Source organism: Conger conger, chromosome 9 (genome assembly GCF_963514075.1).
Source record: "Conger conger chromosome 9, fConCon1.1, whole genome shotgun sequence".
NCBI classification, from domain to species: domain Eukaryota; kingdom Metazoa; phylum Chordata; class Actinopteri; order Anguilliformes; family Congridae; genus Conger; species Conger conger.
The window spans coordinates 28278487-28301642 of NC_083768.1; the positions used below are offsets into that span (position 1 = coordinate 28278487).

The window sequence follows — 23156 nt, forward strand, 5'->3', positions numbered from 1 at the left end:
AATATCACACAGAATGAAATTTCAAAGAATACATTATGAGTTTTATGAAAACATTTTTATTTATAAAGTAACACACTATCATGATGAATAGGTCAAATGAGATGCTGTGGGTTTGTCCAGCCTTCACCAGTTGCTGAAGTATTTTGTCCAACTTGGAGGCTCTGAGAGTGTCTATAAAAGAGGGCAAAACAATGACAATTACTGAGAAGGTGGAATATGGAAAAGATGAAATGCAAACAAATATGCACATTTCGAAAATAAAGATACATCTGATGATTACAGCAGTGGTTTGAGGGGGTGGAATATGACAGAAAAAAAGATCCTGTGAGAATTGCAGACGCTAGTTGCAGTGGACACACTGTACAAGAGGTCAGGCATACAAGATGTGCAGGTGTTTGTGCAGTGCAAGACTATGCTCTGTCAGCTGCTGGGGGATTTTAACATCCAGTGTAATATCTTTACACAGAATATATAGAGGCAAAAGCACTTCTTTACCCTAAACAAAACATTATTAGTACTGTAACAGGATGTCCGAACATAAATGCTGCACCAAATATCACTGATGTGAAGCCTAGGTAATGACATATTGTTTATTTTTTCCAATATATTTTATGTGTTCCATGAAGGTAGATCAGATGCAAAGCCTGTACCTTGCGCTCCTCTGGGTCAGTGACCTCCTGACAGGACACTGTCAGAGACGCTGCCTCTCCTGGCTGTGACTTGAGGACTGTGGCTGTACTGGAGCACTTCTTCAGAGACTACAGATGAGGAGGAACAGAGAATCCATCAGCTTGCAGTCACCATCTACTGAAAGGACCGCACTCACAGGGCAGATGTTTCAATGGCTCTAGTTCAAGAGGATCCAACATACTGTAATTGTGTGCGACTTTTCAGCAAGCAAGTATTTATTGGACCGCTGCAGGTGCCAGCTGTCCATCTGCCAGTGTTGTGCAAATGGGCTTTACAGTGGTCTGTGAGCAGCAGGTCCATTCAAGATCTATTTTCAATTCTTTTTACAGCTGACTGTCTCACCTTAACTTTAAAAACGTTAACGTTAAAAACTGTCCTCTATGCAATTTAACTGTTTCATTAAAGAACAAGAGAAAATCTTTCAGTTGGTTAATGCAATCTAAATGGTAAGAGCTTTACCCAGTATGAAGTTGATGAATCATCACTCTCACTCTTTGTCCATCACTAGTATGGACTAAGGATTGCAAGGATGATATGGACAGCATGAACTCACCCCATTTTCCTTGAAGATGCACTCGTCCTTTAGGTAGTCTTCTGATTTGGGGCACACCGTCTCCTTAAGTGTGAATGTGATGGACTTGATCATGACAGAGCCATCTCCAGGCTCAAACATTGACTGAGTGAGGGGAGGAGGAAGACCTCAGGTCAGATCCAGACATTTTGATTTCAGATTGAAACACAATTTGCTGCTAGAAGCATATTTATTTGCAAGGCTAGTGGTGACAGAAATAAATAAAAAAATATTTACCATTGACCGCAAAGCACCCTGTTTCGGAGGTCCGAAAGCTTTTGTTTCCTGGCTTTTCTGGTTGAAGTCTGCAGTGGCCGCAGCAAGGACATCCTTAAAGGTGAAGACACTCCTGGCCAATGTCACAGAGACAAAAGCAGCAAGGGAGATCAGCAGCAGAGGTCCAACAGAGCTCTTCATTTTCTGTGTTTCACTTCTCATCTCAGTCACACACTGGTTAAATAGAGTGTGGGGTCTGCTTTTTAAAGGTGCAGGTGAACACTCCAAGATTAAGCAACTCAACCTTGGGACATGATGAGCAATGTCCATCATGTCAGAAATAAAAAAAACATTGCGTTCTATTATGAAATGATTCGGGGAAAATTCCTGCAGACTTCTAGTACAAACAGCATCATTCCAATTTAATCCTGGATTTTCCATTTGTGTGTACACAATAAAAAACCAACAGACAGGGCTGTGTAAAGAGAAACTCTTACGCCTTGTCTTTAATGAAGCAATACTGTAAGTAACATATTTGGAAATATATTAACAATATATACTTGAAATACTTTTCCTCCTGCATTCCCTTCCCTTCTGAGGCCCCCGTGCTTAGCACTGGGCAGCACGTCCTGTTCTACATTGCTGCTGAGTTTCCCGTAACTACTGTGCATGTTGTCAGTGGAGAACTCCGCTGGAATGCATCCATCTGGCAGCAATCAAGCAGCTGTTTTTTAAGGGGAAAAAAAGAATCTGGCCCTTTCAACCAACACTGAGTCTAGGTGACCAAAGGTTAGATTATAAAAATATATTGAAATGAACATTTGAATTTTAATCATTTAAAGATTTGAATCTGGTGGCAAGATTTGACAATCCTTTATTGAAAGTACATTGTGTGTGCTGATATAAGTTAATACTCTGTTTTACCAATTTTTCAATAGAATATTTGGTTTTATACTAGATTACTGTTTTTATTTCATTTGTGCAGTTCACAATAAGCACTATTGTATGTTCTTGACTTGGAAGAGTGCAGTCATATCAAACCTTTCATATCATTCATCCATTATGTTTCTTTTCAGCAAACAAAATCATAATTGCAAAAAAAACAGACAGGGCTCTGTAAACAATACATCTACCAGTCCTACACGTAAGTAAGATATTTGGAAACATATACACACGCATATTCTTCTTTTCATAAGACATGCTGTATTTTAGAGGCCATTATGAATAATATCTTACTGCAGTTTTAATACAAAACATATTTCCATTTGAGAGAATACTCGCAGGGTGCAAAGTGGAGCTGAATGATTCTGAGAAGATTCTTGCCCTCTTAGAGTGAAGGACATGAGCAAGTTATGGGCGTCACGGATAATGCAGTGGGTAGCACTGAGTTTGAATCCCGGTCAGCCGGGGCCTCTCTGTGTGGAGTTGGCATGTTCTCCCCATGTTCACGTGGGTTTCCTCCGGGTACTCCGGTTTCCTCCCACAGTCCAAAGACATGCAGGTTAGGCTGATTGGAGAGTCTAAATTGCCTGTGGGTATGAGTGTGTGAGTGAATGGTGAGTGTGCCCTGCAATGGACTGGCGACCTGTCCAGGGTGTATTCCTGCCTTTCGCCCAATGTATGCTGGGATAGGCTCCAGCGACCCTGTTCAGGATAAGCGGGTTAAGATAATGGATATTTACTTATTTATTAGTTTGTTCATTAATTTACTTACTTGCTTTTGCTCCTACATTTCCTTCCCTTCTGAGGCCCCGGTGATTTAAACAGGTCAGTACGTTCTATTCTACATTACTGCTGTGTTTCCTGTAACTACTGTGCATGTTGTCAGTGGGAAACCCCTCTGGAATGCATCCAAATGCTCATCTGGCAGCAATCAAGCAGTTGTTTCCTAAGGGGACTCGCACTGAAGCTAGGTGACCAAGGTTTATATTACATACATCTATTCACATTGAAAAAAAAACATTCAAACAGGTGTTGTTAATTTACAGATTTGAATTTGGTGGGCAGATTTCAGAATCCTAGAACATTTTGAGTGTTAGAATAACCAATTTATACGAGAGTATTTGGTTTTATACTACATTACCATTTTTATGTAATTGTGCACTTCACAATAAGCACTATTGCATGTTCTTGACTTGGAAGAGTGCAGTCACATCATACCTTTATATAAATATATACACAAATCTATGTTAGCATATAAAACATGCTAAGCTTCTTGCATGGGTTTTCCTACCCTTTCCAACAAGGTATAATATGGCATATTCAGGCGATGGACAGTTTTGGAATATCGCTGTGTTCGCATAGCAAAATTAATAATCAGACTTGGGTAAACATGCAACTTGCTATCGATAAACCTGTAACATTAATTGTACTGCCTAATGGGGCTCACGGGGCTCTGGGTAACCTAATTTTTAAATAAAGTACCTTTTTAAATGTGATGCAGCTTGATTAGAAAGCATTAGGGTGAGTAATTTTTTTTTTTAATACATTTTGAATCAAAAATCTGTTTTATAGAAAAATAAGCTTTGCTGATGATTCATGTACACAAGTTGACATGAGGTGTCTGCACAAATATAAAGTAGTTCTGGGTGGTCATTTACTTAGGAATTGAGATATTCAGTGCTAAACTAAAAAACAGAAGGCATTTTGTCATTTCTTTGTATTCTAATGTAACTTTTGTGTATACTGTATATACATGCTCTGACATACATTTGTTCTGTCTCAATTTTTTGAATGGTATAAGCCTCTTATTTAATTTAAGTCTTCAACCATGTCAAGTTGCTTAATCCTGGAGTGTTCACCTGCACCTTTAAAAAGCAGACCCCACACTCTAATTAACCAGTGTGTGACTGAGATGAAAATGAAGAGCTCTGTTGGACCTCTGCTGCTGATCTCCCTTGCTGCTTTTGTCTCTGTGACATTGGCCAGGAGTGTCTTCACCAGAAGGGAAGGGAATGCAGGAGGAAAAGTAAATTAATAGTTAAGATCAAAATAGGTTTTTTATTAAAAATGTATCAATTGTAAAATGAGCCCGTCTTATGAAAAACATATATATTTCAAGTATATATTGTTAATATATTTCCAAATATGTTACTTACAGTATTGCTTCATTAAAGACAAGGCCCAGGTAGGACTTTCTCTTTACACAGCCCTGTCTGTTGGTTTTTTATTGTGTACACACAAATGGAAAATACAGGATTAAATTGGAATGATGCTGTTTGTACTAGAAGTCTGCAGATATTTTCCCCGAATCATTTCATAATAGAACGCAATGTTTTTTTTATTTCTGACATGATGGACATTGCTCATCATGTCCCAAGGTTGAGTTGCTTAATCTTGGAGTGTTCACCTGCACCTTTAAAAAGCAGACCCCACACTCTATTTAACCAGTGTGTGACTGAGATGAGAAGTGAAACACAGAAAATGAAGAGCTCTGTTGGACCTCTGCTGCTGATCTCCCTTGCTGCTTTTGTCTCTGTGACATTGGCCAGGAGTGTCTTCACCTTTAAGGATGTCCTTGCTGCGGCCACTGCAGACTTCAACCAGAAAAGCCAGGAAACAAAAGCTTTCGGACCTCCGAAACAGGGTGCTTTGCGGTCAATGGTAAATATGTCTGTTTTTTATTTCTGTCACCACTAGCCTTGCAAATAAATGTGCTTCTAGCAGCAAATTGTGTTTCAATCTGAAATCAAAATGTCTGGGTCTGACCTGAGGTCTTCCTCCTCCCCTCACTCAGTCAATGTTTGAGCCCGGAGATGGCTCTGTCATGATCAAGTCCATCACGTTCACACTTAAGGAGACGGTGTGCCCCAAATCAGAAGACTACCTAAAGGACGAGTGCATCTTCAAGGAAAATGGGGTGAGTTCATGCTGTCCATGTCATCCTTGCAATCCTTAGTCCATACTAGTGATGGACAAAGAGTGAGAGTGGTGATTCATCAACTTCATATTGGGTAAAGCTCTTACCATTTAGATTGCATTAACCAACTGAAAGATTTTCTCTTGTTCTTTAATGAAACAGTTAAATTGCATAGAGGACAGTTTTTAACAGAAAGTTAAGGTGAGACAGTCAGCTGTAAAAAGAATTGAAAATAGATCTTGAATGGACCTGCTGCTCACAGACCACTGTAAAGCCCATTTGCACAACACTGGCAGATGGACAGCTGGCACCTGCAGCGGTCCAATAAGTACTTGCTTGCTGAAAAGTCGCACACAATTACAGTATGTTGGATCCTCTTGAACTAGAGCCATTGAAACATCTGCCCTGTGAGTGCGGTCCTTTCAGTAGATGGTGACTGCAAGCTGATGGATTCTCTGTTCCTCCTCATCTGTAGTCTCTGAAGAAGTGCTCCAGTACAGCCACAGTCCTCAAGTCACAGCCAGGAGAGGCAGCGTCTCTGACAGTGTCCTGTCAGGAGGTCACAGATCCAGAGGAGCGCAAGGTACAGACTTTACATCTGATTTACCTTTTTTTAAACGGAACACCTAAAACATATGACCACAGCAACCAAAATATGTTAATATTTAGGCAATATCAATTTCGCATCAATAACATTTGTTTTACTATTCATTTTTTGCTGGTTTACTGTTACTAGAAAGAAATTCATTTGAATCCATATATTCTGTTGAAGGATATTACACTGGATGTTAAAATCCCCCAGCAGCTGACAGAGCATAGTCTTGCACTGCACACCTCCTCTCATACATCTTACATGCCGGACCTCTTGTACAGTGTGTCTACTGCGATTAGCTTCTGAAATTCTGACAGGATCTTTTTTTCTGTCACATTCCAAGCCCTCAACTTAGACACTGTTGTAACCATCAGACTTTTCTCTATTGTTTGTAATGTTTGTTTGCATTTAATCTATTCCGTATTTAACCTTCTCAGTAATTGTTATTGTTTTGCCCTCTTTTATAGACACTCTCAGAGCCCCCAAGTTGGACAAAATATTTCAGCAACTGGTGAAGGCTGCACGAACCCACAGCATCTCCTTTGTTTTAGGCCTATCTATCATGACAGTGATATGATAAATAAAAAATGCTTTAACTCCCTCAGTGCCAGAAGTGCCTTAAGGCGCCCTCACTATCAATGTTCTAGAGTTCCAGGGTCACCTATAAGTGCACTGAGCTTGTATTTTACAACCCCTTGAGGTGTTTGATATGTTGAGGGGGGTGGGGTATTTGACAAAAACTTCAATTAATCAAGATTAGTAGACTAAATGTCATTATTCTTATTTTCAACAATCTTACAGACCCAATGCTGCCTGAGATGGTAAAGGGAGAGCAAGGATAGGGAGCTGGAGAGGTAGAAGGGGAGGGAGAGTGAGGGGTAGGTTGATTAGCAAACTTCTTCAAGGAGTCTTTAGTATACAATATATATTATTTTACACCTCATAATTTACACCTATTATCTTCATAAGAATATAATTTGGTTAGAGAGTGTGCTTTGAAGTCTCCACTGGCCTTTTTTTTTACCTGCCTTGACAGCTTAGAGCAGACTGCTTATGCTTGATTGTATTGTCATCAAATGTTTTACCAGGATTTGGTAAAATGGCTATTTATCCATTTGAAATCATGTGACAATGATTTTTCAAGGATTAAATCGTAGAACTCGCAATTACACTCGACTCCAGATTTATTGGCACCCTTAATTAAGGTCTCCTTCATCTGTGACGTTATCCAAGTCTATGTTATGGTCAAACATATGGGAAAACAATATACAATACAAAACAAAAACTCAATTTAGTTAATCTCAGTCCAAATGAACTATATTGTGTCAATCCATCACTTCCTGTTTAAGTATAAAAATTATGTAACAAGTGTGCAAAATCCCTTTGTCATCATCAGCAAGGGAAAAGTTGCTCATTCAGAAGAGACAAATGATAAACGATCATCACAAGTCTGGTAATGAGTACAAAAAAATGCTTAAGCAGTTAAACATAACACTTAGTAAGGGCAATAATAAAAAAATATGGAAAGCATATGGAATGGTTCCAAACTTGCCAGGAAGAGGGCACCATATGGAATGGTTGCAAACTTGCCAGGAAGAGAACACAAGTGCACATTGTCCCCACAGGAAAATGGTGAGGGATCAGAGTTTAAGAATTACAGTGACTAGTTACATCTTATCCACTACGAGAACTAACTGTTCACTAACCGTCTAATATATCCCAGAACTCTACATAATAGATCCAGTCTGTTCTGAAGAGCTGTCATAGGTCATTGGTATCTTAGTATCTTCATGAATAACAATGTCAATAAATCATTATATTTAAACACCAGCAGAGGTATTTTGGCTAAAATGAACCAATAAGGATTGAAATGTTGTCCTTATGCAGTTACAGAGTGAACAGGTGATCAGGTGATCCAACACATTTACCCATAACCATGGAAAGAGACTATCTAGCTAGACTAACTAACCCGTCAGCCATGGGCTTCTTCTAAAATATCTAATTCAGGGTTGAAAACAGTTGTAAACATGTCCGGTAAGCCAATATACTACTACATTTTGTGACTTTGCTCGTGACCGCTTTGCTCGTGTCCTATGTAAAATCGGCCAAACGTCCCCCCTGGTGGTTGAGCTTGGACTGGTGGTCTACCCCCCAGCACACTGGATATATCAACATTATTCGCTTCGTCCGTGAGTCATAATTTCGTCGCTGTAGCATGCAGTTTCGAACACAGTCTTTCATTATTCGTTGGATAAATGATCAATGAAGCTGGAACCATTGCAATATGGTGAATGTCTGCATGGCAACTTGACCGACAGCACCCCCTAGCTGCTACAATACTAGCAGTTTCTGTGTCGTTTCATTACTGAACGGGTGCAGGCATTGAACTGTATAATGGGTGCAGGTGTCGAAATCCTCCGCTCCGCCATTTTGAAGAACATTTTGAATCTGTTTGTTTTGGGGTCAATATATGCCTGGATTAGTTGCTTTCAGTAACAAGTTACACCATAAAACGTTTGGGTGTGATGCTGAGTTTCTCAGAAGGTTAGAGAAATAGCTCAACTAAATAAAGAAACGCAGGACGGAACATCACATGATACATAATGTAATGTAATGTAACATCACATGATGCTAATTTTGTAAGAGGGTACATTATAATATTTTACAATTGGCAATAAACTACAAACATTTTACACGAAATACTTCGCACTGCCACCTGCCATGCGTTTTCTAATTTGGAATCGTCATCCACCAATGATGTCATCGATGCTTGTAAATGCATTTCCTGTGTGCAGATTACTGAAATAATGGCGTCTGAGGCGAGGGAAACATAGGCAAATGGCTGTTGCCTAAATTAACAAGAAAAGGGTGTCTCTCTCTTTACAGCACGAAAGGGGTGTAATTTCCATGCAGGTACGTTTGTATAGGTTGCTCGGTAACGTTATTAATTTCCCAAATTCGTATCTTGATTATGGCAGCACTGCCTTGCCCCAAACACTTAATTTGTTTGCGACAACAAATGACGCTAGCTAGCTTGCTAACCTTAGCCCGCTGTGTTGTCAAAGCGGCGATTGTCGTATAGCCGTTAGATTACAAGCTATTAACATTAGCTAATTTACTCATCTGTTTACAACCGATTGTGCCATTCACTTGCTGTGCATTAAGCGTTGGTAAGGGGGTTGCCTGAAGACGAATTATTGCATTTACTCAACACTGCGATTTCGCCAGCAGTCTATAGTGACGGTCTAGCCTAAAGTTTGATAGCTAGCCATCTCGACAAGGCGCGCTGCAGTCTGGATGAGATCATATAACTTAGTCTATGTCTGCTTTATTTTAATCTTTGTATTGTTGTTATTACGTTGATAGTTTCTTTTTTTATTGCGTATAAAGCTTTGGCAATATGTATTGAAAAATGTCATGCCAATAAAGCATTTTGCAATTGAAAGCGTAGGTAACGTTAGTAGCGTTCTACACACGGTACAGTAAGTTACCCATTGTAAGTTAGCTAATATTAGCCAGTAGCACTGGAAACCTTGAACTGTAAACGCATACCATAGTGACCGTAAGATATAACGTTAGTGATGTTGAGTTACAGTTTCCATTCCGTATAATTTGATGTCTACTATTCAGTGGTAACTGCGGAATAGGAAATGCTATCAGCATTAATTTAAGTCTTGTCGTATGAATTGACCTTTACTGCAGTGCACCTGTGCCTGTTTAGTGTTCATCGACTTTTTGGATGTTGTGCCATGTCATTGGAAAACTTGGCTAGACTGGTTTGTTTGCTTTCCTGTAACTTTACCCTGTGTGTCCACACTGTTTTATTGGGGAATGCTCTGTCCTCAACAGGCCAGCTCTGCCTTGAACAATTCACATCTTTACCCGTGCTGCAATGTTACAGAGTTGCATGGTCGTATGGTTTCCATAAAAATATGGCTTACCAAGGTTCCTCCTATAGCCATTACAAACCACAGGTAAGCTACAAAAGGAGTTTTTCAAGAGCAGGTTAATCCTGATACCATCAACTAAATCATGTTATTATTATCATTGCATCACAGCACACCTGAAATGTACACTGTAAAAAAGGTGCACAGTTACAAATAATTGTTAGTTTCCCCTTTTGATATACGGTATAGTCTATGTATTTGGACAGTGACAATTTTATTTTGGTTTTGGCCCCGTGCTCCCAACACCCTGGATTTGAAATGATGCAATGAATGTGATTATAAATGGCACCAATTTTTAGGTATTTACACCCACATTTTGGGAACCATGTTTGAATTGCAACCCTTTTTATACATGGCCCCCCTTTTTGGGGAATCAAACGTAATAGGACAATTGACTGCTCAGCTTTTTTTGGGGGCCTGATGTCTGTCCTTGTGTCAAAGGTTCATGCACAAGAAGGATCACAAAAGTAAATTATTGCACATAGAGTATATTAAATGTGCTTATTTTTATTTTTATTTTTTTCTGTCTGCCAGCTGACTTGCTTAGTTTATAACCACCGTCTCATTTTTTTTATTTTTTGGTCCTCATTACCAACGTTGTGCTTGGAAGAATGTCACTCTGAAGGAAAGCATGGACACACAGCTGCTGCCTTCCAAAGTGTTCAGTGATGGCTCTGGCCCCACCCTGGACCCTGCTCTGCTGTACAGGTCCTGGTCAGTGTTCACCGATGATGTGAAGCCTGCTACAACCTTCCCAGATGGTAACTTGTCCAGGTAATTAAATGCCCGTAAAAGAACTGGCATGGCATGTGCATTCCAAAAAATATGTGCAAGAAAGTGTCAAAATATTTACAAAGAAACGCCTCTAAAAGCAGCTAAAATGATAAGCCACGGACCTGAAATCTTTTTTTTAAATTGTGAGTTTTTCGACTGAAATGAATTGGAAATGGGCCAAATATGACGAAGCCAAAAGAATATGTGCAATGCCAACCTATACAGTGCCAAAAGTGTGGCACCTTTAAGGCAGTAGTTGTTGGAAACATTACTTTGCAGCAAGATATCTGGACAGCCTCCTATAAGCCTGCATTGTATATTATAACAATGGGTTCGTGACCTTGTAAGATCAATGTAGACAACTAGACAAAATACAAGGCAATGACTGTGGTGCATCTGGACAGTGATGATGGACAAGTATTTGTAAATTTGAACTTGAATTTATGTCAACAAAAAGGCCAAAGTGTCCAGGCCAAGCTTCAAGGAAAAGCATTTCTACTTGCAAGCAGAACTGTGCACATTTAAAGTTGTTTTGGGACAGTGTAGACAAGCATGCACTGTCCTCTAAACCACGTGATGTTGAACAGCTGCTTTCCCCTTTTTCACATGGCAACCCGCAAGCTAAGCTTGCATACACACTTCATTTGCAGCTCTTATATTATCTCATATATGCTGTTTTGCAGAAGTAAAAATAATTTTCCAATACCATTTGGAAACCATTCTTTTATTCCAAATGTTTGTATGTTCTCAATTCCATTATCTTGTTAATGGCATCAGTTTCATGTGGTAAACTGGATTGTCGCATGAAATTCCAAGTTTTTTTATTACCATTACCAATTGTTGAAATAACATAGCCTCATAAGCCAGTGTACAGTAACTGCGTAATTGCATGACCAAAACCAGAAAAATACCCTGAAAACTTTGTTGTGAATTTACATTTACATTTTAGTCATTTGGCAGATGCTTTTAATCCAAAGCAATTTACAAGTGCATAGGTTCTTCCACGCGTTAAAGCATCTCATCCAAAACTAGTAAAATATACATGTGCACAAGTGCTGTTCTAAAGTGCTGAATCTTACACTGGCTTAGATTTTTCTTTTTTTTTTTTTTCTTACCAGGGGCGTTCCCGCTGTTGGTAGTAGCAAGCAGGAACTGTAGCTTTCTAGGCTGATTACTATATAATTTCAGGTCCAGTGGCTATGGACCAGTGGTAAATAATTAATGGCTTAAATCTGGGTATGCATGCATACTACTACTTTGAATAATTTTAATTGTTTATTCTTTTTCAATGCAATATTGTTTACTTTAATTGTAAAATATTTATGCTGTTGGATTAACTACCTGCAGATGTGATGTATTTAAATGTATTAAATCTTGACAATGGCCATTTATAGGCCCCAAGTCAACTTGACTTATTCTGGAAATGGCCCAGATGTATTTGGAATGGTCTCCAGAATCCTTGAAGAACCAAACCCTGAACATCTTGGAGATTGGTATGTGTGGCATTCCCTCATTGCACATAATAAAGCATCTTTTCTTGTTAAGCTTATAAATTAGACAAATGTTCAAAGGATGTAATACGGTTTTTGTCCTGCACAGGAATTCATCTTCCAAGCTCTTTCCTCTATGGGCTGCAGACAGTGACCACATTGGCCAACAGGAGAACATGGTACAATTTGAAAATGGCTCTTCTGATATTGGTAGCTTTTATCAGGATGATTTTCAGAAGATAGAAGGAGATCACTTGGAAGACCTCTATCATGGTTTCCAGGGCCTTGACCTGATGGACTCCTGGCTTCTAGGTGGTAAAGATTCGGGTTTGGCCAGCCTGGACTCACGTTTCACTACTGGCTCTTGCAATCAAGAAGCTCTGCTCAAAGGGCCCCCATTTAGTGACAGGGATAACTTTGGACTCAATAAAAGCGAGTCCGACCCATGCATGCAAGATGGCCATCACGAGGTCCTTAATGGAAGCCTTGAGAAGATGTGCGGTGAGTTTGGCATGTATGCTTTTCATAACCGTAGCAACAGCAACAACACACGGCTGCAGAAGGAGCTCAAAGTGGAACAGGGCAGTGATAAATTCTCAAAATGTGGAAGCTCCTTTGCATATGACCCAAGCAGCCCACTTCAGAGAGAGAAATGGACTCACACAAGCCAGCAAAGGCAATACCCCTTTAGAGGTAATGAGGATTATAATGGGCATCCACCACTGCAGAAGACGTTCTCCCCATCCCAGAGTCACTATGGCATTCCACATACCAAGGTGAATGGAAGGACCTGGAAGGCAGATGAAAGTCTCGGTCCAAATCAGCAAAATGGTTATTTGTCAAGCAGAAAACTGTATGATCAGTGTGAGATTAATGCTGTTGACCCTTGCGATTTTACCCCAGCTACAAACTTCCGAAATACGGACTATCTGCACCCAGGAAAATATGGCCTTGTCTGGTCAGAAGGGGATGCACCAGGCTCTTCTTGGAAGTCCTGCTTGCAGAATGGGAAGAGCTGCAGCCCTGGCCACAGCCCACAGATGTCTTTGTCTGGATTGTCTAACATATCCTGCAATGGAAAGCTTGGTAATCACCTGCTGACCCCTGGCCCCAAGCGGTCGTACCACTCCCAAACCTCCCCAGTCTCACCAGGAGGAAGGCAAGACCGCAGAGCCAAGCCAGGAGAGGGTCATGGCTCCGGTGCGTGGCTCCAAGGTATTACTCTTGGAAATGCAAACTTGAATACATCTGCCAGTCATTCCCGATTGGATTCGTCAGTCACCAAGGACCATCACACCCAGCATGGTTACCCATGCAGCTGGTCTGGGGCCTCAGCAGGTGAGGATCCTGACAAATATCTTTATAACCGAACCAAGCACAGCCCAGATGGCCATGATGATGTCAAGGGAATGAGGAAGAACAACTGCTTCCCTCCGTCTAATGCGTGTGGTGGCTCCAGCCGGCACCAGTACAACAGTAACAACAACTACTGGCACAAAGAAGACCAAGAAAAGAACTGTGCTTCTGACTACAACTCCACTCACTTTTCACCCCCTTTCCAGCTGATGACAGGAGACCTGAAGCAGAACCCCAGCCTGGCCCCTCTTGACCTGCATGGCGGTGCTGGTGGAGGTGGAAACAGTGGAGGCTTCCCCTTGCCTCAGTCTGGATTTCCGTTCTCTGACCTGATGGAAATGCTCCAGAGTGAAGACTTGAGCCACCTCAGCCCTTTTGTCACAGAACTGCTCAATGGTGATGTGCCACCCCCTTACTTTGGGTTCCCCCCACTCTTTAACAAGTACAGGCCCATGAGGAATCGCAGCGGCCCAGCCAATGAGCTCCATGTGCAGCTGGAGCTGTGTTATGAGCAGTGGAGAACCCTGGAGAAGGAGAGGAAAAAGGTAAGATCTCATGTCAGTCATGCTTTTAACTTTTATCCTTGGCTGTGCAGCTTGGATAAGTATGTTGTGATCTTCTAGGGTTTTTGACTCCACGTGTACTGCAAGTTACCTCAATGTGTATCTTTGTGGTTCCCAGGACTAGATGCATGACCTTACAGAGATAAAAAAAATAAATCTAATGCATAGTGGTTTGGGCCAGTCTAGGTCTTTCCATTAGCAGGTCGTTGTACTGCCAACAGGTGGTGTCCACTCTGCTCCCTTCTTACGAAACCAGACTGGGCTTAAACTGGTATGTGACATGGGTGTTGTTTCCATCCCTTCAGTACTGGGCTGTGTATAGCATTGATAGCATAACTATGATTTCATAACCAATTTTCATCTGAGCCTTTCATCATTTTGTTTTCAGACTGAGGCAAATTTAGCCAGAAACTTTCCTGGGAGAAGAGTTTCGAGCTCAAACAACTCTCCCATTCCATGTCTCCCGGCCAATCCTTCCAGAGTGGATCGTTTGATTGTGGACCAGCTGAGAGAGCAAACTAGGGTGAGTTCAATCTATAGTACAAGTATAAGGGGTTATAGAACTTGTATTAACATAATTTGTTTTTGATTAATTAACATTGTGTTTAAGTGAAATGGTTGCTTTTGCTGAAAGCCTCGAAAGACATTAAACCGATCAGCCCTAACGCTAACATCAGCCTGCTCTCCATCAAGGTGTATCAGTACAGATCTCTGACAACCAAAATAGCCATGTATAATGTCTACTATCAAACAACATGTGCTCACCACTAGACAGATTGTTTAAGATTCAAACCTTTCAAATAATTAATAATCTTAAGAGTAGTGCTCTGTAAATTTTCCATATTTAAGTTCTCAACCAAAGGTTTTGTTTTTATAACTAGCATGCATAACGATACATAATTTAAGTCTAGTTGGCATCATTATTTTCCATTTCAATTATAATTCTTTAATAAGGCCTTTTTATTTTTTTAATATTTTTTTTTTTTTGGATTGACCACGTGACATTATTGACTATAGCAGGCTATTCACTTAGTGTAGCATGCCACATTCGTGAAAGGTATTGGAATCGGCATACCAAAATAGTTATGTAACCTATAATATACAGCACTTATGAATCCTTGTATAAGGGCAATTCTGCATATTTGGGTGGTAAAGCCCAATACAGCTATATAATAAAGACTGATAAGAGGGTTTTAAAAGCTTATGTCAGTCTCTTATGTAGCTGTATTGGACTTTACCACTTAAATATCCTGCACTTTTAATGTTGGTTACTGTGGAATTGTCCATAAGATGTGGAAATATAAAAATGTTATTGCCTATATTTGGACTTGCCTCGAGTCATAATTGTTCATATCTGAAGGTTGTGGTGTTGGTTGGGAAGATGGAACGTCTGCGCAGTGCTCCAGTCCACGCTAATATCACCACCACTCTGGAGCGCCACCTGGAGGCCATTCGTTTCACCCAGCAATGCCGTAAGGATGAAATTGTCAACACCGCCAACCGTCAGAGACAGGGAGCACCCAGATACAGCGATGATAAAGGTACTAAATTATTCAAAGTGAGTGGAGTGAATAAATTAAGCAGTCTCTAACCAGCCATTCAAGCCTGTTCCAATTATATTAAGGCTGGGGTCAATTCCATTTCAGTTCTACTGAATCTGGAAATTGGAACACAGTTAATGAGTGAAAAATACTAATTATATATTTTTCTAGGCGGCACGGATGGTGCAGTGGGTAGCACTGCCGCCTCACAGCAAGGAGGTCCTGGGTTCGAATCCCGGTCGGCCGGGGCTTCTCTGTGTGGAGTTTGCATGTTCTCCCCGTGTTCGCGTGGGTTTCCTCCCACAGTCCAAAGACATGCAGGTTAGGCTGATTGCAGAGTCTAAATTGCCCTTAGGTATGAGTGTGTGAGTGAATGGTGTGTGTGCCCTGCGATGGACTGGCAACCTGTCCAGGGTGTATTCCTGCCTTTCGCCCCATGTATGCTGGGATAGGCTCCAGCCCCCCTGCGACCCTGTTCAGGATAAGCAGGTTAGGATAATGAATGAATGAATGATATTTTTCTAATTTTTAGTTTTTCTATTTTATTTTTATTGATTCAAATAAATGTAATTGACCCCAGCCCTGGTCAGTACCTGGTCAGGTCCCAGCCATGCTAGCCTTAGTAGTGCTCATCCATTTTGGTTTGGCCGCGGTATCTGTTTTCAGATGTGCTTGCCCTGGCAGCCGCGATCAAGGAGTTGGCTACTCTGACCAGAAAGGCTCGCACCGCACTGTGGTGTGCCCTGCAGATGACCCTGCCCAAAGGCGTGCTGGGGATGGCAGTGCGCCAGGTGGAACTCGAGCGGGCCCTGCTGGAGCTCTGCAACCCCAGGGAGGGCAAGGCACAGGGGCTGGGCAGCCGTGAGACTCAACCGCCAGCAGGCTCGTCAGGTGACATGAAGGAGGCCCGACCCAGAGGAGGCAGGGTGGCCAAGGCTGAGCTGGAGATCAGGGCCGCCAACGATCAGAGGACAGAGTGAGCCTATTGTGGGATACCTACACGCTTTAGCATCCAGTCTTCTGGAAAACGCATTGGGGTGACGTGTATGTTTTTCAGTTCAAAATTCGGATTGTGTTTGCGTTTCTGTTATTCGAGGCTAAATTGAATTAAGGCCAGTTTTAATTTAGTTTTACTAACATTGACAGAATTGATCATTACATTCATTCTAGTGCTTGGCTGTTAGAACCTATTGCAGTATTTTTTAAATGTGTTCTGATAATGGGTAATCATTTATTTGCTGCACCTGTTCTGGTGTGTTTCCTTGTATGCTCAGTGCCATTATAGCTGTAGATGGTTGCAAATTAACATCTGCCCCACAAATGTAAAGTTCTAGATGCTCAGTGGTAAGTTGAATCTAATTTAGCCCTCATCCATAAAGTCTTAGCTGAATCCACTGTCACGTGCCAAAAACAAAATGGTTTGAAATGGAATGTAAATACCAGGAACACCTTGGTTTTAACTTGACACACGATTTGTGTTTTGTTTATGCATTTGTACCTTTCTACAGCCTTCCCAGTGGCAACAGCATATCTCCCCTGGCTTCTGTGTAGTAGTATTTCTAATGGTCCACACAAACGAATCCCATACTGGTATTCTTCATGTAAATGTCCTACAAAGAAATGCCTTTGCAGCAGAAATGGTTAATTACTACCGATATGCGTTTTTAACATCTTACAGGGATATTATTGAGTTTGATGTGGTGGTACTATAGATAATGGTAAAAGCATTTATTCTCAGGATTAGCATTTTGACTTACTAACCCCATTGGTAAGTTGTTAATAAAAAAAAAAAAAACGATATGACTTATTAAGCACTTAAATCTATATTTTTATTATGTTTAAGAAATATTCCAGAAGTATTGCATATTTATTTTAATAATTAAGATTGCGTTAAATCATAATATAACGTTTAATGGATTTTGTTTGTCCACGTTTCTTAATAGATGAGATTGAATTATTTACTCAGGAAATTCTTGTATAATATTTGGTTATATGTGCAAGAACCTTTTCAGAAATCTAACTATACTAAGTTACCAAAGTTGTTACTGTTTGTTTACTAGCTGATCGTTAATGCATTACTTGTTTGTTACATATTTCACTGTAGCAGTACAAGCTAAGCAAAGTTTTGTACAATAGCTTAGACAATCACTAAGTTTGTATGTCTTAAACTACACAATTTGAATGTAGAAATAAGTTGTTTCCTCAAAACATTTCACAATGAAACATTTTAACACTTTAACAATAGTGTCATGTAGGCTTTTGTTTTGTGTAATTGTATTGCTTTAAGTTTACTGGTTTTAGATATCTGGAAATATGTAATGTTTTCTTGTGTGAAATGCAGTTTAGAGCAGGGTTTCAAAATACAACTTGCTTTATTTTAACCAACAAAAATAATGCTTTGATTCAAGAAATAAGCTTGTGTGAAAATCTAAAAGTGTTAAGGTTATAAACAAAACCTTTTGTTTATAACCTCAAAGCTTAAAGTACCACTGTAATTAAAGAGCAAAGCACTTTTTTATTTTCTTAAGTTTACCCCTACTTGTGTAAAATGAATGAACCCTGCCTAAAAATATGTGTTAAAATGTATACTTCACCAACACAAAAATCATCTCATGGCCATGGTCAATGTAATGATGGCTGCCTATTATGAAGAGATCCCTGGTTGTTTTGGTGCAAAACTAGATGCCACCCTGTATGTTTTTATCAGTCAAGTTGGCTGAGGTATTTTTGTGCAGGCCATTGTGTGCAACTATAAATGTGTTCATTATAGTACTGTACCAGAAGATGGTGTCTTCTACCTCTTTTTTTTTTTCTATAGGAAACTGTTATTTGAAAGAAAATGTATAATTTTCTTTTTTGACCTTAAAACTCTAAAGCCCTTCATTGATATCCTTTCATGATTTATGTTCAGTCTGTTCCATTTAAATATAATCTGAAGGCTTTAATTGCTTTTAGTATCATGTTGACATCCATTACCGACATTTCATTGAATACGAAACTGCTTTTGCGCATTATACACAAGTGGAATGCATATTGTTATAAATTGTGGAAACACAAAAGTACAGGAGGAAGCCCACTCTTTCGGTTGCCTTTAATTCAAACTGGAATATAATCATCTGATTTTTATACTGTGATTTCAATATGTGCCATTAGGGTGTTTTGTCAGGAATGTTTGTTATTTTCTCACTTGAGATAAAGATGCTACGGCTTAGTACAGTTTGTTTTATACACTACATGATTTGTATGCATTACTGTTGGTTCCGTTGTGCAGTTCACGTTAGACTGTTCTTTTTCTTCTTTTTTTTTTTTTTTTTTTTTTTAAATGTGTTTGTCCATATGTAACCAGTAAGGTAAATGAATGTATTTGATCCTTTGTTCATGTAGACCAGGATTGTGTGTTTGTGTTTTTTAAGGCATATTATGTGCCTTATTTTAGTATCCACAAAATGGTTTATGTGGGCACTACTCACATTTTTCTGTTTTAGTTTTTTTGGGCATTTGTGTCTATTTTCTATTCCATACAAAATGATTGCCATTTTAATTTGTTTCTATAGTACACAAGTTTGGTGTGTTTAGCAAAACTGTAGACAATATGTAGCATGTTGAATTTCATTTAAAAAAGAAAGTTAATAGTTAAATCTAAGTGCATGTTATTGCAACAAGCTTAGGAGTTGCTTTGGTCGAGTGGGTGACACAAGCACGAGCAGTGTCTTTCATTTGTTTTCCCTTAATATCCATTTTTGAATTTGTTTACAGATTATGTGTAGCTGGGCTGTGTATTCATGGGTGTGTGTCATGGTAGGCAGTTTGAATCCCTTAAAGTCTTATGTTAAGTTGTTGAAATCAATATTGATCTAGTACATTTAAAAATGCAGTCATACATTAAGAAGGGGAAGTAAGACTTGAAACTTATGAATTCAATGGGAAATGTCGGGTTATGCCATATTAAATAAGTGGCCATTTTTATTTAATTTTATGCTTGGCTTTCATACTTGCTGAGGTCAATTGGTTTCAGAATTTTAGTGAAGAGTTTTTTCTTTTGTTTAAAGCCAGCGTATCTCTTGAGTCAAATGTTTTGGACACACTGCCCAGTTTTTAGAGAAGTTTTTTTTTTTGTCAGTTTTCATTGTAGCTGTTTCTACAAAATTGGAGAAAAAAAAAAAAACCTGGTTAATTGTGAAATGAGGATCAAAAACATTGTTTGCAAGCAAAGGTGACATTTCTGGACTTTGTTTGTCTAAACTATCCTGTTTAAAAGTAAGCCTTTACAGAATAGGCACTCGTGATTTTACTTGAATGCTGATGAAGATTTCTTTTACTTCAATGTGAACTGACAGTATATACGTCTAATTGCAATACAAGCAACAAATGAACAAGTGGCGGGTGTAACAATGATATAGTTTTCAGACTGTAATACTGTTATTAAAATGTTGGAGCAGTTGTAATTTTAAGTTGGCTTCATAAATATATTTAATGTATTTGAATGGAAACCGGCCACTCCGTTGCATGCGTCTCCTGGTTTGAGTGGAATATCGTTTCATTTTAGGGCATGGGTATGTATATTATGGTATCAAGGACAGTCCAGGGATGTCTGATTACATGTTAATTCCATGAAGACTAAAGGAACAATCCTGATTTGTCCCTTATGCATGTAGATTTGCTCAGTCTTTCTTTTCAAGTGGTAGATTGTGAGAACCAACAAATCTGGTTAAGCTTTCCAGAGAATGCTTTGTTGTACCCCTGACCTGGCAACTCTTTAAGGTAATACTTCTATCAGGATAATCAGCCTTTAATGGCATATACAAGTGGCATGGAATGTATTTATGCAATAATATGTACAAAAATGGTAAACTAATTAGTATGTTTCTTTTTTTTTTTTTTTTTAATGAGACCATGACTTGATTTTTCAGATTTATCTTCATTTCTTATCCAGCTAGAGGCAGCAGGAATGTATTGGCTGACACCAAGCCTTTGCACACGCTATGCTTCATAACAAGAAAGGGAACTCAAATGCGGGCTAAATCTAAAGCAATGCATTTTATTTCTGCATGCTAAAAAGGAGACAAAATCTGTTATTTCAGCACTGTGACCAGCAGAGGGCAGTGTGAAGAGGCGAACTGCTGAGCGTTTGTTTCTTTGCTCTTTGCATTCCGCTTACTGTAGGCCATTCGGTTGTGTTCCGGGGTTTGAAGAGATTTGGAAATTAGGATTATTTTATTTCTGGATTGCACCTGGACTGGAAAGGGAACCTGCCAAGAAATTATGAATATTGTATTAAATAAGAATTTGATTCTCCAACTTACTGTGTGTCCAGACAAGAATACGTAAGCATACTTAAGCTCAAGGTATTAGTTAAGCTCTTTTTTTTTTTTCCTGAAAACTTAAAATTGCTGCTTCTTGTGTAGGTTCCATGGACCATAGGGAATCCTCACTTTTGTTTTTAATGACATAATAATGATCTGTTGCCAGAGTTCAGTTTTAGTTTGTACTCTTCAAGTGTACTGACCTAATTTATACAAGTAATGGACAATTTCCTTGTCTAGACTGGGTTGCAGAATGGGGCTTCTAGCACTATTTGCAGCACTGTCATTTCGTATTGGTGCAAATGTTTTGCAGTAAAACCATTCACAGTAATTGTATTCTGTGTTTTGTAGTTTATATCCCCCCCAGAATGTATTAATCTATTCGTTACAAAAGGCAGTGTGTGTTACCACTCAAAAGTAACATAAGTTATCGGATTTCTTAGTCTCTCTGATTCATTTTGAATCATGTTTACTGTAGATCCGTTCCTGTGAGACTTGTACAACCTTATCATTGTCCCCCAGTATTAGATTAAAATAGTAAAGCACTGAAGTGTTGCTTTCTGTTTTAGTGTAGCTGCATTTTGTTTTCTATAGATGTTTGGATAAAAAGTATATTATTAATTTTTGATACTTTTGCAATTAGTTTTTTATTTTTTTTATACTGTATTATGTTCCCCTGTTCAGGTGAATACTGTATATCATCTTCATCCTGTAGCCAGTGTTAGTAGTTTTGGGATAGTTACTGGAGTAGCACAAATCTTTGTGTTGCAGTGGAGATAATGGTGGGATACTGTAATTGGCTCTAATGTGTATCAGGGCGGGTATCTTGCTGTGACATGTAATAATGATGATTGATTACATGGCTTATTTCCCATTTTATGCATCCTGGTTTAAAGAATATGAATATGTTGCTGATTTTACTGTGCATCAATAAGCCTTGACCAATAATTAACAAATAAAGACTCAAATTGGGGGACAAAATATATCCCTTGTGGATATAGCCTATTCAAAAAATATCCATGTTCCAGTGGGCTGTTTTTGTATAATCTTTGAACATTTCTTAGATATTTTGACATGTTGATAAGACCAAATACTTTGGTTTTTGAGGCTGTTAAAAGATGTTTGTGTACAAGAGTGAAACTGCTCAGAATGTGGGGCAAAAATACTATATCCCTATTCTCAAGCCAACTTTTTTGTGTTGATGGTATTTGGCTGTACAGTAGTTGATCCACATTTGCCGCCTCATGTTCATTTCACGGTCCTCTATTGGTTTACCAACCAAAGAGCTTAATGTTGAGCATCATTGGACACCATGCCTGTCTAACTCTTGCCTGAGCTTTCATTTCCTTTTTGGTGAGTTGTTTTTGTTCTCAGACAAAATGTCTTGCTTGTCGCCTCTACATAGCCTGTGTGCTGGTTCACAATTTGATTCCAAGTTTTGAATTTCTGTTTTTATTTTGTTTTGTTGGGTTGCAAAGATTTGAATATTAAGAAACCTGGTTAACAATGTTCGAAGTAATTTAGCACATTTACTGACAAAAATAACAAATAAAACCAATGTATTACTTGACCCCGTTGTATCTTTTTATTCTGCCCAGTAGTAGTATGGAAGAATTATTGCTGCAGTTTTATCCCATTTTGGCTCTTCTTTCAGTGCATAGAAAGTTCAAGGTTCAGGAAGGTTCTAAGAAGAATAACTTGGTCAGAAAATATAAATAAACTAAATATAACTGAAAATGCATAATGGCCCACAAGTAGACCAGCTTGTGAGCAGATGTTATGAAACATCCACTGTAGATAACATTTCCAACCACCAGCTCACATTTGAACTAGATGTTTCATGACACCTGCTCATATTAAGCTTGTCAGCCATTATGCATTTTCTGTTTTATTTAGTTTATTTTTTATCGCTAGTGACACAAACTGATGCATTTTAAAAGGCTTTACATATCCTTTGAATGTGGGCGTGCTTGTACTAAAGCATCCGCCTTGCTTTAATAGATTGGGTATAATGGTCTTCCTCACCGGAGCTTTCTGGTCTGTAACCTTATTGTTTATATAAATTATATGATTGTCCTGATGTTCCCCCTGGGGAAAAAATGGTATTCTGTTCTATTGCACTGAGTACACTATAGATTATATTTAAAGCTATTCAGAATAGTAACAGAAATCACTGTAAAGGTGGCATTAAGGTAGTTTGAAGACTGATGATTGGACAGCCTTCTTGTTCCAAGCCAGTCTTCCAGTACTGCTT

General features: G+C 39.1%; 3 protein-coding genes across 3 annotated transcripts; 2 read left to right on the forward strand and 1 right to left on the reverse strand.

Annotated features, from left to right (window-relative positions):
- Positions 1–33: 33 nt before the first annotated feature.
- Positions 34–1822, reverse strand: LOC133137873 (cathelin-related peptide SC5-like). Its single transcript, XM_061256270.1, has 4 exons — positions 1499–1822; positions 1244–1366; positions 651–758; positions 34–171 (listed from the first exon to the last, which is right to left on the reverse strand). The coding sequence occupies exons 1-4, from the start codon at positions 1808–1810 to the stop codon at positions 124–126; spliced, it is 591 nt and encodes a 196-aa protein (XP_061112254.1). The 5' UTR covers positions 1811–1822; the 3' UTR covers positions 34–123.
- A 2949-nt stretch (positions 1823–4771) lies between these two features.
- On the forward strand, positions 4772–7097 carry LOC133137616 (cathelin-related peptide SC5-like). Its single transcript, XM_061255959.1, has 4 exons — positions 4772–5080; positions 5214–5336; positions 5812–5919; positions 6396–7097. The coding sequence occupies exons 1-4, from the start codon at positions 4772–4774 to the stop codon at positions 6441–6443; spliced, it is 588 nt and encodes a 195-aa protein (XP_061111943.1). The 3' UTR covers positions 6444–7097.
- A 1619-nt stretch (positions 7098–8716) lies between these two features.
- LOC133137875 (meiosis-specific coiled-coil domain-containing protein MEIOC-like) lies at positions 8717–22472 on the forward strand. The gene is made up of 8 exons (XM_061256273.1): positions 8717–8841; positions 9778–9902; positions 10486–10649; positions 12044–12142; positions 12249–14040; positions 14447–14581; positions 15419–15599; positions 16266–22472. Exons 2-8 carry the CDS (start codon positions 9861–9863, stop codon positions 16577–16579), a joined length of 2727 nt encoding a protein of 908 aa, XP_061112257.1. The 5' UTR covers positions 8717–8841; positions 9778–9860; the 3' UTR covers positions 16580–22472.
- Positions 22473–23156: the final 684 nt, after the last annotated feature.

Bases quoted from the DNA above. Each gene is read 5' to 3' on its own strand.
- LOC133137875 (XM_061256273.1), top strand. From the start codon at position 9,861: ATGGCTTACCAAGGTTCCTCCTATAGCCATTACAAACCACAG. The intron at 12,143-12,248 runs GTATGTGTGGCA...TGTCCTGCACAG, and splicing joins CCTGAACATCTTGGAGATTG to GAATTCATCTTCCAAGCTCT. The intron at 15,600-16,265 runs GTACTAAATTAT...ATCTGTTTTCAG, and splicing joins CAGATACAGCGATGATAAAG to ATGTGCTTGCCCTGGCAGCC.
- LOC133137873 (XM_061256270.1), bottom strand. From the start codon at position 1,810: ATGATGGACATTGCTCATCATGTCCCAAGGTTGAGTTGCTTAATCTTG. The intron at 1,367-1,498 runs GTAAATATTTTT...CCCCTCACTCAG, and splicing joins AGGGTGCTTTGCGGTCAATG to TCAATGTTTGAGCCTGGAGA. The intron at 759-1,243 runs GTGAGTTCATGC...CCTCATCTGTAG, and splicing joins GCATCTTCAAGGAAAATGGG to TCTCTGAAGAAGTGCTCCAG.
- LOC133137616 (XM_061255959.1), top strand. From the start codon at position 4,772: ATGGACATTGCTCATCATGTCCCAAGGTTGAGTTGCTTAATCTTGGAG. The intron at 5,081-5,213 runs GTAAATATGTCT...CCCCTCACTCAG, and splicing joins AGGGTGCTTTGCGGTCAATG to TCAATGTTTGAGCCCGGAGA. The intron at 5,337-5,811 runs GTGAGTTCATGC...CCTCATCTGTAG, and splicing joins GCATCTTCAAGGAAAATGGG to TCTCTGAAGAAGTGCTCCAG.